Here is a 19,318-nt window from a genome sequence, read left to right on the forward strand (position 1 = left end):
TTAAAATTAATCTAATCACTTTTTTGAGTTTGGTAATAGCATTATGGGTATAAAATTTTTAACAATATTTTTAATTTTTGAACGATAGATGTGATATATAATAATAATTTTAAATTTTAATTTTGAAATGATGATTGTGATATATATATATGTATATATATATATGTATATATATGTATATATATATATGTATATATATATATATGTATATTATTATTTATTATCTTAGCAATGATTGTAAGATAAATATTATCAACTTTTGTATTACATTAATGCTTTTAGTGTGGGGGGGGGGGGTGTGATATGTTGAAACTTAAGCATGTATCGATGATTAGACTAAGATAAAAAAACAAAAATAAGAGACTATCCCCGAAGATAACAAATACTTATTTGATATAGCATTCAAAACTTATTTGATTTATAATTCTATAATTTTATATCATTTTTTATTTTTATTTTAAGAGTCATTATATATTAATTTTTCAAAGCATAGAAATAAAATTATAAAATTGTTTATTTTAAATTATTTTTATTTAAAATTTAATAAAGAATCAACGATTTTGAATCAGAATCTGATTCCTAAATTTTAGAAATGAATTTTTTTTATGGAAAAAAGAAACGATTCTTTCATAATACTAATAAAATAATATAGTATTATTTATAGCCCTAGTATTATTTTGCAAAACTCTAGTCCAGTCCACAATAACAGGAAGCATGATTGTGCAAGGCCTCAAACAAGGAGTCTCCTTCTAGGGTTCTTCATCTTCATCCAGTTAAAGTTTCAAAAGTCATCATCCCATTTGTCGTTCCTTTTTTTGATTTTTCCTGATTCTTCCTACCCCTTTTATCTTTTGTGTTCTTATTCATGTTGGTTTCTCATCAAACCCATGCTCACTTTTTTTGTGCCACTCCTATCTTCACGGAGAACTTAGAAGCATCACTTTATTCTGCATGTGTAATAATGATTACAATGGTAGGAGATAACTATATAAAATCTATGAATGAACTATCCATATTGTCATCCATTACTTCAATCTTTTTCATACTAGCATAAATTATTATTTTACCAATAATGATATACATAAATTCACACACCTCTCGTACTCAACACTCGCGTCAATAGTAAATCGACTTTCATATCTATATCATATCAGTACTACATTGATGATTACTCAGCATCACGATCGAAATATATTTTCTTATAAATGAATAGTGCTTTTTAATTCTTTTTACTAAATAATTATATATTCTAATCTTCACAAAACTTAAGTGTTAGAAGATTGGATACAACCTAGCATAAGTTTTGCAACTCGGGCATACTATTTAGAATACTCTCCTTTTTGTGATTCGAGCATGCTAAGCATGAGAAGATTTACCTTTCATCCATAAAAAAATTATAAAAACTGGGTAATTTTATTAGATAATCTTATTGTTACCATGTGTTTGTGAAATGCCTTTGGAGAAAGATGTTAATTAATTTAGCTAGTAAAGACTTTGACAAAAAGATTTTACCTGAATCTCGACTTAAATTCTTTGAAAAAAAAAAAAAAGGTACTCTCAAAGATATATAACATGTCTCAGATCTAACCATAATTACAATCCTTCATCCTTAGGCAGGCTATAAAGTTAATATTGTTCTTGTGGATTTCTGGTAATCTGCAGTACAATACACATCCTTTTCCTGATTAGGGCATCTGCATCTTGCTGTCTTCTTTCTTTCTTAGCTTATTTGCTGTAGATGCATAGCTGCAGAAATTTCAATGACAAGCAACCAAAAAAGGTTCCTTCAATCTAATGATTGATAGAAATGGGAGAAAGGAGATTTATTGCTTTTAAGTTTGTTCATAACTGTTACTTTCATTCTTTGAGTACTTTTTGTAGGAGAAGAAAGAATAAAGCTACCATTGTTGGAAATAAAATGCAGAACAACAATTTAAAAGAATAACTTTGATGCTGATAAAGATATAAATATCATTGCCAGCATCAAAGTGGCTTTTTAATTCACCATCTTCATTCATGGTATTAATGTCCAAGCTCTATCATAAACTGCTATTTCTGCTGATAAAGGATCAGAAAGCATGCTGGATTTACTCATATCCAAGTAGATGATTAATTGCATTAGAGACATACAAAGATCTTACACTTATCTCTTTGGTAAATTCATTTTTAGCCATACTTATAGGAAAGTAAATAGGTTTTTTTGCTAAGACTTCAAAGTCCACCTTTCTATGGAAAGAAAACTTCCATTCTGACTTATGTAAGCTTCTATCCTCTTTTCTATACTTGTAATGAATTGAGTAAATAATTTTTTTTTCTTTTTAGGAAAAAAAAAATTCAATGATATTAGTGGTGCACCCTTTCCCTGTCGATTCAATTGTGCCTTGATCTCAGGGGTGTTACTAATATGGTTCTCCATAGGAAGCAGGAGCAGGATTCAATTGTGCCTGTGAACCAAATCTGGGAACTGACAGTATCTCTAGTGATATGCCACTGTTGTGATAAGCATCTGTTGTGAATGAATCACATTAAATACTCCATCACAATGAGGTTGCTATCAAAAGAAGAGAGTGAGGGTCTCAATCTCATTAATCTTTGTGCATGACTGTGCTACCCAACTACCTAGGAAGTTAACTCAAATTGAGCCATCACTTTGGGACTTATTGTAATGGGTGTTCAAAAGCATCAACCTTTATAAAAACACAATTGCATCCAGTCAAGAGATGGAAGGAAGAAAGATGTCATATGACAGTGTGTGACACACTTTATTCCTTCAGTCTTTTATAGCTTCAGAAGAATGAATCAATCTTGAACAGTGCCTCAGATTAGACCCACCAGCTTTTGCAAGAAATGTGTGCTGAGGTTATTAGGCCCTATATATATATATGTGTGTGGTACTTGAGAGGCCTAATCCGGTGTTTGATGATGCTCACATACTCTACTCGGTTCCTTTGTTGTATCACATCTTTTAGAAGCTTTCATCCTCGGTGTTCTGATGAAACTTTGTGGCCCTTTTGAGTTGTACATTAGCATGACTCAAACTATATACACTTGCTAATACTTGGATCATATATTTAGGGTAGCACAGAACATTGTTGCAGAGAGAGAGCGAGAGAGAAGTCCTTGATGCTGCTTGTTTAGTACATCTGTTCCACTTTCCACCACAGGATCAAGGTTGGGACTTGATTTAGCCTCCCTTGCAAGAAAAGAATAGTTGTACACTACCTCATGATAAATTCTCACGTTGCTCCAACCAAAAAGCAAGCAACTCAAATCTCCTAAAACAAAAGAGAGAGAGAGAGAGAGAGAGAGAAAAGAAGCGAGCGCAAAGCAGGTAGCAACAGCCATGCAGCTCTCTACAGCTGATCTACACTCTCAGCCACAAGGACTCAGCCTACCTACAAAAGGAGATCAACCCAATGCTCCTTACTCCCTTTCGCTCCAAAATCCATCAAGTATCACATCTCTTCCCTTTCCTTCCTCCTTAGAGTTCTCAAGAAGAAGAAGAAGAAGGTATTAGAAGATGAGAGGAGGTTGTACAGTGCAACAAGCACTGACACCAGAAGCAGCAACAGTGGTGATGCAAGCAGTAAGCCTGGCGCAGCAGCGAGGGCATGCGCAGGTGACGCCGCTGCATGTGGCTAACATCATGCTCTCTTCCTCCACCGGCCTCCTGCGAGTGGCCTGCCTCCAGTCCCACTCCCATCCTCTCCGCTGCAAAGCCCTCGAGCTCTGCTTCAACGTCGCGCTCAACCGTCTCCCCACCTCCTCCTCCTCAGGCTCGATTCTAAGCTCCTACCCACACCACCACCACCACCATCCTGCCCTGTCCAATGCCCTGGTGGCTGCTTTCAAGAGAGCTCAGGCCCACCAGCGCCGGGGATCCGTCGAGATCCAGCAACAGCCGCTGCTCGTCGTCAAGATAGAGCTGCAGCAGCTCATCATCTCCATCTTAGACGACCCCAGCGTCAGCAGAGTCATGAGGGAGGCTGGCTTCTCAAGTACCCAAGTGAAGAGCAACGTGGAGCAAGCTATATCTGTAGAGAATAGTGTCCCAAGTTCTGGGCCTTACAAACCCCCCGGCAACGACTACGCTCTCTCACCATTAGCAAAGAAATCAAGGTCTTCCGATGAAGTGAGGAACGAGGAAGTCGACAGTGTCATGGAGTCCTTGGTGAGAGGGAGGAAGAAGAGTGTTGTGATCGTAGGGGAGTGCAAGGCCACCTGTGAGTCTGTCGTCAGAAGGATAATGGAAAGAGTTGAGAACGGGGACGTGCCTGAGGCTTTGAGGGCTCTCCACTTCAGAAACCTCTCGCTGACTTCCTATGGGCAGTTATCAAGGGAAGAGGTCGAGGAGAGAATTAGAGAACTGAGGCGCCTCGTGAAGGGAAGAAGCACTGTTCTTTACTTGGGAGATTTGAAGTGCACAACCGACTTTAAGATTAGTCGTGGGGAGAAGGAAGGAAACCCGTACTGCCCCTTGGAGCATGCGATCATGGAGCTTGGCAGGTTGGCCTCCAATGGCGTCGAGGGGGAGTGTGGTGGTGGGAGAACATGGCTTTTGGGGATTGCCACATACCAGACTTACATGGCTTGCATCTCTGGGCTTCCTTCTTTGGGAACTCTTTGGGATGTCCAGCCTTTGTTTGTTCCTGGTGGTGGAAGCTTGGAGTTAAGCCTCAGCTTCGACAGGTAAAACTGTGATGGAACGATATCAATGTTTGTGTTGTTATTTGATTTATTGTTGGCTTATCAGATCTGCAAATTAGATAAGCAAGCACTTTGTAGTTGGTTTTGATCTCTCAAAGAGGTCACCATTTGATCTTTCAGTGGTGTAGAAAGGCAATCGAGGAGCAAGGAACTTGGAGTGGGACCTTGTTGGCAATTAGAAGAAGATCGAAGCAGGAAAAAGAATGCTGGTAATTGTGCTGATTGCTGCAGCACATTTCAAGGACCAAAAGACCTTGTCAGCGGTGGACATGGTACGATGGCCTCAAGTCTGCCTTCATGGCTTCGACGGTTTGAAGAGAGAGGAAGCACATCAAGTGATAGCCCGGTATGCATTCCTATCTTGCATTCACTGTTGATGGCATCCGTTAGAAAACATGACCATAGCTTTGTTTATGCAGGACTCTCTCCAGCTTTATGGCCTATCCAAGAAGTGGAACACCATGTGCAACTCAGTGCAGAAGCTCCATTGTCACCACCCCAGGAAAGCACAGTTCTTGTCATGGAGTTCTCCGTCTTCTTCCTTGCACCATACTCCTCAAGATTGGCCAGTCACAGGGAACAACAAGGACTCCTCCTCAGAATTCCACTTTTGGTTACCTGGAAACGCCCATAAAGATGATGAGGAGCAACTGCTGCCATCCACTAGTGGCAAACACTACCCTACCATTGATTCCATGGAAGTGGAATATACCTCGAGGTTCAAGGAGCTGAATGCTGAGAATCTAAAGACACTGTGCAGTGCATTGGAGGAGCAGGTGCCATGGCAGAAGGACATCATCTCTGACATAGCAAGCACTATTCTGCAATGCCGATCGGGGATGCTGAGGAGGAAGGAGAGACTGCAATCACAGGGGACCAAGCAAGAGACATGGCTGTTCTTCCAAGGTAGCGACTTCGAAGGCAAAGTAAAGATCGCAATGGAGGTCGGCAGACTAGTTTTTGGCTCGTTTACTGACTTCATTTCGATCGGTCCGTGCACTCTCTCATCAAGATCTGATTCAGAAGCAACCCGTAGCTATTTCGAGAGGTTTGGAGAAGCAGTCAGAGACAATCCTCACAGAGTTATCCTAATGGAAGACGTGGAGCAAGCAGACGAGCACTCACGAGAAGGGATTAAAAACGCGATACGACGAGGGAGAATTCTGAGCTGCAGCTCGGAGGAGGAGGTCAGTGTAAGCGATGCCATCATCATCTTCACCAGCGAAAGCCATGGCTCAAGATCGAGTGCATGCTCTCCTACAGCTAAGCCAAGATTGGATGAGCTTGTAGAGGAAGGAGAGGATTCGAAGCACACAGAATCCTTTGTTCTAGATTTGAATCTTTCTGCCACTGATGACACGGAGGATTGGTCATCCGATGGTGTGAGGCTTTCCGAAATAGTTGACAGAACATTCCTCTTGAAGCTGCCACAAAGCATTTGATGCCATGCAGTGGGCATTTCGTGTGTGTGGGTGAGGAAACATCCGTCTCTTTTGTATGGTGTAGCTTGATTTGAACGCATAGAAGTAAAACATCTACATTTCGACTCGTAATCGCTTCAGAAATGCATGCATCTAAACGTTAGTGTGATAGGATATTGTATCATATTGTTTAAACAGCAATGATGCAGAGAGAGAAGATAATGAAGAAAGTACAAACACAGGCATATGAGTGTCAATATTAGTATCACACATTTGGCCACGAGGTGTAGGAGGACAGCCATGAGAAGAGAGGTGAGAAGTACCAAAGCAGGCCTTATGCATAACAGGAGAGCTTTACAAAGGATATGTTAATATGAAAGGCAAAAGCACAAATCTACTTTCGTGCATAATGATGAAAGGGAATCACTTTTTTCCCCACTTTAGGGTACATGACCCAACATTCTCATCTTTGGAAACTAGTGAAGGTGAAAAGACTAACGCAATCGAAGAGAGCATCTTGTCTTTGGACCTCAAAGTTGGTGATTTGGAATCCTGTTAACATAAATCTCCACTGCATGGGCAGCTCACCAAATGAGTAGGGGGAGTTTAGGGGGTTGCAGTTGGCTTTCATGAAATGGATTGATTGGGAGAATCCAGAGATCAGTCTCAAAAGATGGAGGGGGAGATATGGGGATGGAACTTAACAATATATGTTACAGTGGATCCTTGGACTGTGTAAAAAGCAGCAGCAGCAGCAGCAGCAGGTGGAGGAGGAAGAGGGTAAAAAGTCAGATACAAAGTGGGGTGTTGCTTTTAACTCTCTCTTCTCATCAACCTTTTTGACTGCTGTCTCCAATGCCTTGCTTGCTGACTACTAAGCTCTTTATCCATGTTGCAGCTTGTGTTCTTTTCTTGTTTGCGGTTCTACTGGGTGGATTCAGCAACTCTGCACTGTGCGATAATTAGTGAAGCTTTGATAGCTGGAGAACAAGAAAAGCATTAAAAACAATCCATTATGTCTGTCACTACCAAAGGCTTGATGCTGTCGGAAGACATGAGAAGATGAACTAAGCTATACAGAATAGTCATGACAAGTGGAGTGGAAAAAAGAGTTTAACGAAGATAGATAAGCTCATCATCTAATTAGGAATATAATGACTTTGGAACTCACACATAGAATGAGCCTTCAAGTATGAATGATTAATTCTTAATTATTTTTAAGATCAAAAATAAACAAAACATTAATTAAGAACTCATAAAATAAATAATAATTATTTTACAAACTTTCAAAAGTAAAACAGTAGTCATCGTAACCTTTGTAGTGAAAGAGGAACATAACTTTTCTCTAGAAAATTTCACTCTAAAATAATTCGGATTTCTGGCTCATTATGCTTTCCAATGATGGTATATAGTATTCCTCATAAACGTATCATTATTAATTTCAATATATATATATATATATATATATATATATATATATATATATATATATATATATATATATATATATATATATATATATATTCCTGTGTCAAATAGGAACCGGACTGAAGCATCACCAAAAGAAGAAGAATAACCTTTTGTTGAGTTGCCAGGCTATATGATCATTTATACTTCCCTTAGAATGCACGTAACAACATATGCCCTGAAACCAGTGTCATATACTGAGATGAAGACATGCAAGTGGTTCTACAGGAAGAACATCCGCCATTAACCGGACCTTGGAGCTCAACACCCCTCCCACATACACACACACACACCAAAAGGAGAGTCCATTGGCATCTGCAAAAGGGTTTACAGGCATGGAGACAAAGTTTCCACGCCTCAAAATCCTCTGCAGCGCTTTGAGGAAAGGAAACCATATCGCCGAGGGCCACAAAAGGAGTGCGAGTCTTTTGTGCATGGAAGTAAGGGCGAGGCTCCATCGAGCCCATCTTTCTCCCAATGGTTGGAATCATGATGTCGAGATGTTTGCAGCCATGATTTCAAAGGTGATTGCTTGGGGATCCAAGGTGTTCCATCTTCCTTTATACTCCATCCCTTGTCCGAGAAAAGACTGGTTACTCACTCTTCCTTTGAGTTGAGCACCTCCACCTTCGGTGATCTCACAGGAGAAAGAGTGGTCAAAAAGAGGATCAAAGAGAGAGGGAGTGATGGAGAGCTTTTGGTGATTGCTTGAACGCTTTCTCGAAGCAGTATTGAGAGCGGGAGAGCAAAAGGATGTGCGATGACCTCCTTGGGATTCTAATACCACCGAAGTTGCACTCCATTTCTCAACATCATGAAAAATATAACAAAATTCCAATCCATACAAGAATGTTAAGAACATGAGAGTGAATGTAAAGATTTCTTACACATCTGCGTTCATCCTCTCTTTAAAACTCTACATTATGTATCAGCGAGAGATGATGACCATAATAGTTTGCATTTACGAGAGTTTAACCTATAAAGGATGCCATATGGCTTAGACAAAATTAGTGCACTTCGTGATGGATGATAATAGTTTGACCAACTCGACTATGCAATGAAGCCTCTCTATATTATTATCTTTATGCTTTTGGTGGATGTTTATGGAATCAACCACCGCTAAATCAATCGTTATATATTAACTAAAGTCGTTAAATGCTCTGTTAACATGTGTTAGCACTCGTATGGGCCGATAAGAATTGGCAAGGCAAATAACTATCGTCGTCATGGAAGACACATGGAACAAACAATTGAACAAACACGAAACTTCATTAGCTAAAGAGAGAGAGCCATAAATTCCGATCACTAACACATTGGTTGTCCAAAGGACTTTGCAGTCTAAAGCTCGGCCCATTGTGAAACCAGTCATTGGCCCAATCTAATTTCATTAAATACACCTTAATTAAACTTGGATATATATATATATATATATATACACACACACACACATCAATTTGGTCACTAATTTCACATTTATGCAAGGAATAAACAATTGCACACGACTTTAAAGAGTTGGGTAAGAGAGCCTGAGATGAGGATGTAAACATAGAGAGTGCATCCACACCCTTGAATGCAACCTTAGGATCTGCCTGGCCTTCTCCTCCGTCTTCCCCCCACAGCCAACTCGTAGTACCAGGCAGAGCTTGGTCACCACCCCCAGCTGCAGCATCTCCTCCAGCAACTCCGCCGCCGGCGAGTGCCGCGCCACCGTGTGCAATATCCTCACCGCCTTCTCGCTCGCCAGCTGCGACACCTGCAGGATCTTCTTGGACACCGCAGGGATGGCCGCCCTATGGCGGACCAGCTCCGTCCGCCCCTCCGCGCACCCGCAGAGCCGGTCCAGCGCCACGAGCACCAGCTCGGTGACTCTCCTCTCGGTATCTTCGAGGAGGAGCTCGACCAGAACATGGACGGCGCCGGCTTCCACGGCCTTGGTTCGGTTGGTTCCCCATGGGCATAGCCGGACGAGCGCATGCAACGCCGCCTTGGTGGCCTGGTGCGAGATCCGGTCACGTAACACGTTCACCATCTCCTGGAATAGCTCTGCGTGGAGGCCGATCGATCGTGCCGGGGAGAACACTCCGAGTAAAGATATCAGAAGCAGAGTCGCGTAGCTTCGTGATTGACCGTTCGATCGTCGCAGAATCGTCGTCAACGACTCGATTATGTTGGCGTTCTTCGCCAAAAGATCGAGCAGTCCTTCTTGGGAGATCTCAAGAGTCTGAAGTATAATGAGTGCTTCGTCACAAGCTCTGGTTTCTTCTTCGTCTTCGACTGAGTTCGATGCGTAGTTCACTATGACAAAGGCTGCGAAGTCGATTACGCCAGGAGTGGTCTCGACGTACCGCTTGTTCCTGTGGCTCTCGGAGACGACGGCCTTCAGCTTTCGCAGGGAGGTGAGTCGGCTTTGGGGCGCCATGGAGGCTTCAAGCAGTTCGGCGATCTGCCGCTTGCCGACGGGGGTCCTCGGAGTCGGGAACATCTCGACACCGCTGGGGGAGTGGAGGGCGCACCACGCCTGGATCAACCGGCGGAGAGTGTGGTTGGGGGTGAGCTCGCAGTCCGGCAGAGGCCGTCTCGTGACCGGACATGTGCTGTGCTTGGCGTCCAGGATCCACCGCTCGATGCTGTCGCGGTCGAAGGTGATGCCGGTGGGCAGAGTCACCGGGTCTCTCATGATCTCGAGAGAGATGGGGCAGAGGAAGTAGGAAGGGATCTCCGACGGCTCCATCGGAAACAAGAATATGAGGAGGAGGGAAAGAAGAGGAGATGATGTTGGGAGTTGACAAATGAGTTTGACCTTATATAGATCTTCCACGAGGAAGTCAACGCCAACAAGATGAAGAGTATGTTTAAGAAAGGTGAGATTTGTGCGTTAGCTGTTCGATGAGGGTTTGAATACTTTCCTTCTTTCTTGGAAGGAGGGAGATCGGTGATGGAGAGTTGACCAATGGCGATAGCTAGCTGTGTGTCATGGGAATTGTCGCAACGTTGACCATGCCGTGCTTTCACAGGTTGGTTTCTGCTTTAGATGTGAGCATCGTCATGAAGAGCGTGAGCTCTTTGACCTCATCACATTGGTTCTAAGAATCGAAGTCTCGGCACTCGGGCTAAAAAGGATGGGATAATTGATTAATTATTTAATTAAAAAATTGTTTAATTGATTAATTATTTAATTAAAAATTGTTTAATTGATTAATTATTTTATTGGGAAAAATCTCATTATTGGCTGTTTATTACCATATGGCTCCATCATATTCATTTTTTATTGAGGACATTTTTATATAAATGATAAAAAAAATAAAGTCTATGAACCAAACCCAACATGAGTTTTATGATTGAGTATAATTCGAATATAATTTAGATTAATTTCAAAGGTAATTGGTTTAATTTTTACTAAATCAATCCAATTTTTTATAAAATAATCAGAATTTGATTCTTAGATGATTAATATTATTCTTAAAAATAATTTATGATGATTAATTATCAAAATTTAAGGTTTTTTTGAATCAATGCTATGATCGAATGTAACATTATCAAATTCTAATAAACCAACCAAAACTTCTACAAAACCAACTAGGACATAGTTCCAAGGTGATTAATACCAATTTTTTTTATTTTTTTAAGATTTTATGATCACTGATCATCATAATTATATTTTTTTTTAAAATATATTTTGTGATCAAGCATAACAGTTCAATTTCGAGTGTTAATTGGTCAACTTCCATTAAACCAATTCAAATTTCTACCGAATCACTATGACATGATTTTAAGATGATTAGTATCACTTTTTATTTTTTTTATAAATTATTAATTATCAAAATTAAATATTTTTAAATAAGTTTCATGTCGAGTGAAAATTAGTTTAATTTCAAGTGAAATTTAGTCAACTTTCATAAATCAACTTAAAATATCATAAATCACTAGAACATGATTCTAATTCTAAAATAATTAGTATATTTTTTTAAAAAAATTATGATTTATTAATATCAAAATTAAGATTTTTTAATAGGATGTATGATCAAGTCTCAATTAAATAAAAGTCTGAAGGTATTTTCATTCAAGTGAAAAAATAGTAGCCTAAAGGTGCCATACGATAAAAAAAACCAATAGTAAAAAATTATTCTAATAAAATACTCAAATTTTTATATTACAAACCACTGCCTTGTCACGCGAGGATTTATTGTGGCGGGGGTTCGTCTACGTCCGACCAAGTCAACGACGCCTAATCGGAAGAGGAGGGTGGCGAAGAAGCTAAGCGAAGCACATGGACAAGAATACAATGGGATTCTATCATTATCATTGTCAACATCATGTAAATGAGAACGGAGCCGCTACAAGACTTCATCCCTTGGGGCATTTCCTTTCTCGAGATACGTGCATCAACATGATGTGATCGAGGAGGATTGGTGTTATTTCCGTAGTCGTGCATGGCCTGGGTAGATAAGTTACGTTCGTGCTTGGGCCGGCCCGGCCCAACACACGCGATCGTTGCTATACAGTCTAACCCAACCCCGTAGTATAACAAATAATACGAACATATAATTAATATATCGTGTTAGCTTGCAGCTTATGGTCAGATCGTTATCGTGACTAAGCTGGCACAAGGCTCCATTTGATAATATTTTCTAATGTATAATATAAATAATATTATGATAATGTTAAGTTAGTTTTTGGTTGGTAGAGTCGGCTGTTGTTTCGGAATGAGTCGAGATCCTATTTCCTCTCACTTGTCCCGATCGATCTGATTTCAATTGACACCATCTATTTCTTCTTTCGATAAAAAAATAATAAAAATTGGGTACCAACTTAAAAGGATTCAAGATTTCTCATAAAACGGATATTAAATAATTCATAATTATATGTGAATAAATGTATTTATTTATTATTTTATAATATGATTCATTCAAAAGGATCATATGGTTTTTAACGAGTCATCACAGGTATCAGATATATAATATTGGGGGGACATCCTACGGACATGTCAACATTACATCTTTAATGTTTAATGGATGCAGCAGATATGATACGTTCAATCATTCATTAATCACACAAGTGGTTAGGCATTTACCGGAGCATGCTGCCTCATATCGCAGTATTTATACGTCTGTGAGTAGATTGCATCTCAAGTCAACTTAATTGACAGGTCCAAGTCATCGACCGTAACGCTTGGCCCCCACCATTCACACACATACATTACAACTTTGACCAAGTAAAAGAAACCATTACTGTGTACAAAGAACGCGCACCTCCGCAACACACGTGGCTTCACTTGGATGAATCTGGTGAAGTGCACGCGCGAGTGGGTACGTGGGAATGAGCAGAGCTCACCCCGTTCGAGGACCAACGGCGACACTTAACTAAGCCATTAATTCCTCCTTCGTACTCATTCTGTTTCCTTCTCCGGAGGAGTTAACGATGGCTTGACGCGTTGCTGCCGTCAATCTCGGCGTTTTGACTCCCTAGCCATCCTTTCTTGCCTTGGATCCTGAGCCCCTCACTCTCTCTCTCTCTCTCTCTCTCTCTCTCTCTCCCTCGATCACGCAGCATGTGCTGCTGTGCTCATTCCAAAACCCCCCAGGCCGTTCATCTCTCTACCCCAAAGAACAAGAAAGTCCTCGATGGGGAGCATAGCATTCAACTCATTACGATTTCTCATCGACTTGAGTTCGATGCATCAGATCTGATCTGGCCTTGCTATTGTATTGTGTAAGTAATTATGTGATTGGGAGCAGATCACCAGGTGGAATGCATGTCTTCTCTTGCCATAAGTTTCAACGTTATAGACTCTCACAAGACGTGGTACATCTCTCTACGTAAGCCATGAGGTTCATGACTTGTTTCCAACTCCTGGAATAGAAGAATGTAACTTAATCGGTGATCTGATTCCAAGAATTTTGTTTCCAGACCTCTCTTTCTCTCTCTGCTGTGTTTGTGTATGTGGGAGATAGATAGACAGAGTGAGAGAGGGAGAGGGGTATTTCATGCTGTGGAAGTCACAATCCATGGTGAGTCATGAATGATGCAGAGCATTTACTCATGGGGGTCCACACCATGTCAGTTTTATCGAGAACCAACGCTGCGTGTCACCAAGTTCGTTGCACTTCACCATCATCAAACCTGTGAGTGATCCAGTGCCTTGACAATTTCGTTGAAGAGATCAGTGTACATACTCTATACCCTTTACATGTTATGGAGTTTAGATATGGAGATCTCTGTAATATATATATATATATATAAAGAGAGAGAGAGAGAGAGAGAGAGGTTGAAGAAGAAGACGAAAGAACAAGGACTGGGTATCAGCATCTGTCGAAGGCATCCAAACTCGAGTAGTCCAGTAAGCTCCAGTCATCGTTAAGCGGGCTCTGTTGATGGTGCATGCCACCTACTGCGAATGATTCAAACTCTTCATAGATCAGACCTGAACCACTCGGACAATCCAGGGATACGTAGTTGGTCACAGGTTGCATTGGCCACTCTACAGGACCGGTTAGATCCAAAGGCAGACGAGAGTGTTCGATGTTGTATGGCAGATCCACCTGCCTCAGTAGCGCTATGGCTTCTTCTTCTTCTTCTTCCATCGGCTGGGAGAACACCTGGTTGCATGAACTCGACTCGCTCGACGTTCCAACTGAGCCCACCGGCTCATGATCACCTTCCGCGAGCTGTGTTTCCGCCGTGGCCGGGCCTATCTCCGTCTGCGGACGCTGATTCGAGTACCTGGCGTATAAGGCCTGGAGATCGATGGCGGATCCGTCGGCGGGGGCGGTCGAGTCGTCAATCGTCGCCGCCCGAGTCATGCATGAGTCACTCACCATCTCGTTCAGCATGAGGTCGGGGCGGATCGGACCAGGGAGGAGGGGGGGTGAGGAGTTTGTGATGCTGCCGGCCACCGGAGAGACGGTGGACGGCTTCGTTGACTTGGCCCGGCGGCTCTTACGGCAGCCGCCGCCCACCGGCACGTTGCGGAGCGATCCGCCCTTGGTCCAGTACCGCCGGCAGCCCTTGCAGAAGTAGCGCGGCTGGCTGAGGCTGTAGTTGTTGTAGTAGCAGAACTTGGTGTTGGAGGAGTGGCAGCGGGGGCAGTTCGGCGCGAGCTCGACGATGGGCTTCCACCGCCGGTCCGCCACCACTGGCGGGGCGTAAGAGAGCACGTTATCGTTCGATGAAAGCATTGCCGTAGAGCCACCACCTGACGGCCTAAACAAGAGGGTGCGGAAGAAGGCGAGAGAGGAGGAGAGGGAGGAGGAGGCGAAGGGGTCGTAATTTGTAGGCCAAGGTTACGGTGTAGGCAGCGCATGTGGAGGAGAGAGAACACATGGGTAGCGAGAAGGGAGCTTTGGATCCGTGACACTGGTGATGCGACGTGATGTGGGCAGAAGGCAATGGCTTGCTTGCGCGGGTTCTCCTCGCCATGAGAGCGGCAGGGGAGACAGCGACGCCGGGAGAACGTACGCACGGGTAGTAACGTAAATATCGTGGAAATAAGAGGTGTTGACTAGTGTGGTGGTATGACGTGGGATTCGGGCACATCGATTCGACGCATCAATCCACATTCAGTTGATTTGAACGTAGGGTCATTTGGCTAAAGGATAGCCCAAAGATCCATTAGGCCACATGTAATCAATGATACTGTTAAGCACTTTGCCTTGTGGACGGGTCAGATTTGATCTTGACATCCTTAGTTATCGATCTCGACGGCGACGGATGAGATTTGAGGGATGAAGAGACGCCACGTTGCCAGTCAATAGACCACTCGAATGGTCAAATTTGCCGTATGATGGTGGGTGAATGCGACGATGATCGATGATGAGACAACAAGGAGTGTAATAATCGATCAATGTCTTCTTTTCCCCCTTAATATTTTTTTATTATTAGCGATATTCAATTGACATCATGACAAAAACATTTGTATTGATGATAGTATTTCGATGGATTACGTACTTATCATAGAAATTTATAAAATATAGAAAAAAAATAAACCATTTGCAACGATATATATAACTCAAAGGGGTAAAGATTTTGATGCTTAATAGTAATAATTCAGAGAATGGGTACCAAAAACATAAATATATATATATATATATATATATATATATATATATATATATATTAATTACACCAAACTAAAAATCTGAAAGTCTCTTGTATACCCTCAAATAATATCAAAAAAAAATATTTTTCACTCTCGAGTCTCTAAATTTGAGTATAGTCAGTAGTACTTTAAGTTTTTTTTTTCATATTATATATCATGATATTAAAATATATAAGGCATTTAGGGAATGATTATAAACCTTTTCAAAATTTAAAGTAACTTATTAGATTATAAAAAATATTTATTAATAGGAAATTTAATATTAGTCGATCTTCATCCGACACATGACCGTCACATAGTATTAGAGTGGAAGGACAAGACGGAGGCCACCCTGCACTCATTTGCTCACGTGAGCAAGAGTCTAAGGCAGATGATTATGGACTAGCTCTCTAAGGAAATGGAAGAAACTCAATCTTAAGGTTGTTAAGATTTGAGGTTGTCTTGCCCACGTTAAGAGATACAACCCCGATAAGTTAGAATTTAGGATAGAACGATGCAAGTTCGTATGATACTTCAAAAAAACTTATGGGTATTATTTCTATCATCCCGAGAACCAAAATATCTTTATAATCAAGAGAACGATGTTCCTTGAGAAAAACACAATCTTGATAGAGACAGTGGGAGCATGATAAAGTTCGTATTCCTTGAGAAGAAACACAAACTCGATGACGTCGTCGAAATATATATATACATATACATATACATATGTATATATATATATATATATATATATATATATATGTATGTATATATATATATATATATATGTATATATATATATATATATATATATGTATATATATATATATATATACATATACATATACATATTTATACATATACATATGTATATATATATATATGTATATATATATATATATATATCTATATATATATATATATATATATATATATATATATATATGTATATATATATACATATATATATATATACATATATATATATATATACATATATATATATATATATATATATATATATATATATATATATATATATATGTATATCATACCGAACGAATGTCGAAACTCCGGTATGGTATAATATTTCAATCATTGTCCTTCACTACTAGATAATGATTAAGGATCTTTTACTAATATATGGAAGAAGTAACCTCGAATTTAATGGCTATACGAATTCGAGTTTCGAGTTTAATGTCGATGATAGTAATTACAGCTTAGGGTATGTATTTACCTTGAATGGATGAGCAATATGCTGGAAGAGTTCCAAGGAATATACTACTGCTGACTCGACCACATAGGCAAGTATATTGTTGCGGTAAAAGTAGCAAAGTAGGAAATCTAGATGAAGAAGTTCATCAAGGATGTAGGAGTCGTGTCGGGTAACGAGAAGCCAATTCCTTTATATTGCAACAACAATGAGATGATTGTTCAAGCGAATGAATTTAGGTCTTATCAAAAGTCGAAGTATATTCTAAGAAGGTTCCATTTAATTAGAGAGATCGTGGGTCATGTTAATTTAGCAGTAGAAAGAGGTATAAGCTTGACGTATTGGATGAACAAGACGTTGCACTTCGAACCCAGACCACCTTCCACCCATTTGTCCACATAGGTAAGAGACTAGGGTAGATAGTTATAGATTGTGCCCTCGCCCCCTTATGTCATCCACGTGCACAAGAGGGCAAGGGAAGGTTATTGGTGGTGGTTATAGACTTCTTCTACATAGAATATTTTTTTACTTTTATGATTAAGTATAAATTCTCATTTTCATCACATTGAAAGAGGAGACCTTTTTGAATACTCGCCTCCAAACGTGTTGAATTGTGAAACCTTTTTCGATTTTGGTCTTTGAGTAGGTTGTACCTCAGTAGCTCGATGTTTCATCTCAGAGATACCTCGAATAACCATGCGCACACGAGTCGAATCATATTAAGCCAACTATGACATCAATGACTTCTTCCCCTATCACTTATGAATCCCAATAATATCAAATTATAAAGCCTTTTAATATGCTATTTTCAAAATATTCTAGATTATTTTTTTAACTCTTTCCCTCGATCACCCCAGCAGTATGGTTAACATGCAACATGTCATGTGGCACCCTTAATTGGTTGAAATTTTTATTTAAATTTTTTCTCAATTATTTTTTGATAGTTAGATGACACAATTTCTTTTCTCATTCTTGATTAGAAGCAATCTCAAGTTAATCTCAATCCAAAAAATACTTTGTACTTCGGAGAATCTTATTCATAGAGTAATAGTCTAACTGTAAAGCGATTCATTCAACAGTTCCACGAATGAACCACAGCTGTGTGATTCGAAATTACAATACCGTGATCCCTCATGATGGTTGCTGACACGAAGATAGATTAAATTTAATGTGGATGTCAATGTTAATGCCCGTTTGGATACTATACGGATACCGATATATCTACCCATATTGAACGTTAATATGTCGATCTATGCATATCAGATTTGAGGGCAACATGATTAGGAAAAAAAATTATTATTGCAAGATAGATAAAAATTTTGGTATTATTTGGAAGGATAAGATATAGGCCATATACAATTATCACATATTAAGCTTAATGCGTGCACACACACACACACACAACCCACTTAGATTAGTTTATGGTCACAGTCTTCCTTGGATGTTAGAGAGACGCAAAGCAAAGGATACAAAACATTATTTCCATAGGTGTTGGGATGCGACCTACAGTTCACAATGAACTGCAGCTTCAGATGGACACGCCTCTTAAGCCTGAGATAGACTTCATCATGGGCCTCCATTGTTGATAGAAGAGATCATTTTATGGCATTTTCCATTGTGAAAAACCCTATAACATCTGCAACAGGTACAGCAAATGGCTCGTTGGCATGTTATACACATACTCTTGGGAGTTTATGTGAAAGAGTTGCATATGGGGTTTTGAACCACTTTACTGAGCATAAGAACTCTTGAATCGGACGTGAGACGAGTTCAAATCGCAATGTACTTAATTTGAATCTGAAAACTCTGGTGGTGATACAGGATGAGGTTTCGACTTGGATAAGATAGAAATATGAGCGTCCTAGTGTTAAATGGTTGAATGCATCTACTTGACCTGACCTACTTAATTTAGAATAAAATACTTACAAGTTGAGCTTAGATTCTAGTTTGGATACGAGTATCTAAGTAGTTAGCTAGATTTGAATTCTAGGGTAATAAGATTATAAGGGGGAGATGATCTCCACACCAAGAGAATAATTACACACACTCAAAATATCAAACACTCTTTATGTCGAAGAAGTAATCAAATTTCACCATGTAAGAATTAATTATAAGTTCTCTTAATTAATTCGAATACAAGACTGAAACCTCTTGTACACACTCAGTTAAAAGTATTTTAATTATTAGCTAGATATAAATTCTAATATGATAAAAAGTTACAAAGGGGAGAAGATATTGACACACAGAATAATCCACTCCTTATCTATATCCATCGAATTTTTTTTACTATATAAGAATAAATTATAAATTCTCCAAGATCAACTAACCATATCAAAAGTTCCAAACCCCTTGTTTATGCCCATCAAAAAATAAAATATAAAATATAAATTCTTCTTTGTCCATTACAACAACAAAAGTCTCACACCCTTTATGCAC

At 39.9% G+C, this 19,318-nt stretch overlaps 3 protein-coding genes across 3 annotated transcripts; 1 reads left to right on the top strand and 2 right to left on the bottom strand.

Moving 5' to 3' along the window:
* Nucleotides 1-3,391: 3,391 nt before the first annotated feature.
* LOC103983763 (protein SMAX1-LIKE 3-like) lies at nucleotides 3,392-6,248 on the top strand. The gene is made up of 3 exons (XM_065107281.1): nucleotides 3,392-4,689; nucleotides 4,828-5,053; nucleotides 5,127-6,248. The coding sequence occupies exons 1-3, from the start codon at nucleotides 3,521-3,523 to the stop codon at nucleotides 6,147-6,149; spliced, it is 2,418 nt and encodes an 805-aa protein (XP_064963353.1). The 5' UTR covers nucleotides 3,392-3,520; the 3' UTR covers nucleotides 6,150-6,248.
* Nucleotides 6,249-8,937: 2,689 nt separating this feature from the next.
* LOC135611968 (E3 ubiquitin-protein ligase PUB23-like) lies at nucleotides 8,938-10,350 on the bottom strand. Its single transcript, XM_065107643.1, has one exon. It carries the CDS (start codon nucleotides 10,324-10,326, stop codon nucleotides 9,100-9,102), a length of 1,227 nt encoding a protein of 408 aa, XP_064963715.1. The 5' UTR covers nucleotides 10,327-10,350; the 3' UTR covers nucleotides 8,938-9,099.
* A 3,356-nt stretch (nucleotides 10,351-13,706) lies between these two features.
* Nucleotides 13,707-15,165, bottom strand: LOC135611969 (dof zinc finger protein DOF1.2-like). Its single transcript, XM_065107645.1, has one exon. It carries the CDS (start codon nucleotides 14,768-14,770, stop codon nucleotides 13,895-13,897), a length of 876 nt encoding a protein of 291 aa, XP_064963717.1. The 5' UTR covers nucleotides 14,771-15,165; the 3' UTR covers nucleotides 13,707-13,894.
* Nucleotides 15,166-19,318: the final 4,153 nt, after the last annotated feature.

The sequence above is a fragment of the Musa acuminata genome, chromosome BXJ2-5 (assembly GCF_036884655.1).
Source record: "Musa acuminata AAA Group cultivar baxijiao chromosome BXJ2-5, Cavendish_Baxijiao_AAA, whole genome shotgun sequence".
Lineage (NCBI taxonomy): Eukaryota > Viridiplantae > Streptophyta > Magnoliopsida > Zingiberales > Musaceae > Musa > Musa acuminata.

What these genes read in the sequence shown, in the direction of transcription:
- LOC103983763 (XM_065107281.1), top strand. Translation starts at nt 3,521, where the DNA reads ATGAGAGGAGGTTGTACAGTGCAACAAGCACTGACACCAGAAGCAGCA. An exon ending in TTAAGCCTCAGCTTCGACAG is followed by an intron (nt 4,690 to 4,827) that starts GTAAAACTGTGA and finishes TTGATCTTTCAG; the next exon opens with TGGTGTAGAAAGGCAATCGA. An exon ending in GCACATCAAGTGATAGCCCG is followed by an intron (nt 5,054 to 5,126) that starts GTATGCATTCCT and finishes TTGTTTATGCAG; the next exon opens with GACTCTCTCCAGCTTTATGG.
- LOC135611968 (XM_065107643.1), bottom strand. Translation starts at nt 10,326, where the DNA reads ATGGAGCCGTCGGAGATCCCTTCCTACTTCCTCTGCCCCATCTCTCTC.
- LOC135611969 (XM_065107645.1), bottom strand. Translation starts at nt 14,770, where the DNA reads ATGCTTTCATCGAACGATAACGTGCTCTCTTACGCCCCGCCAGTGGTG.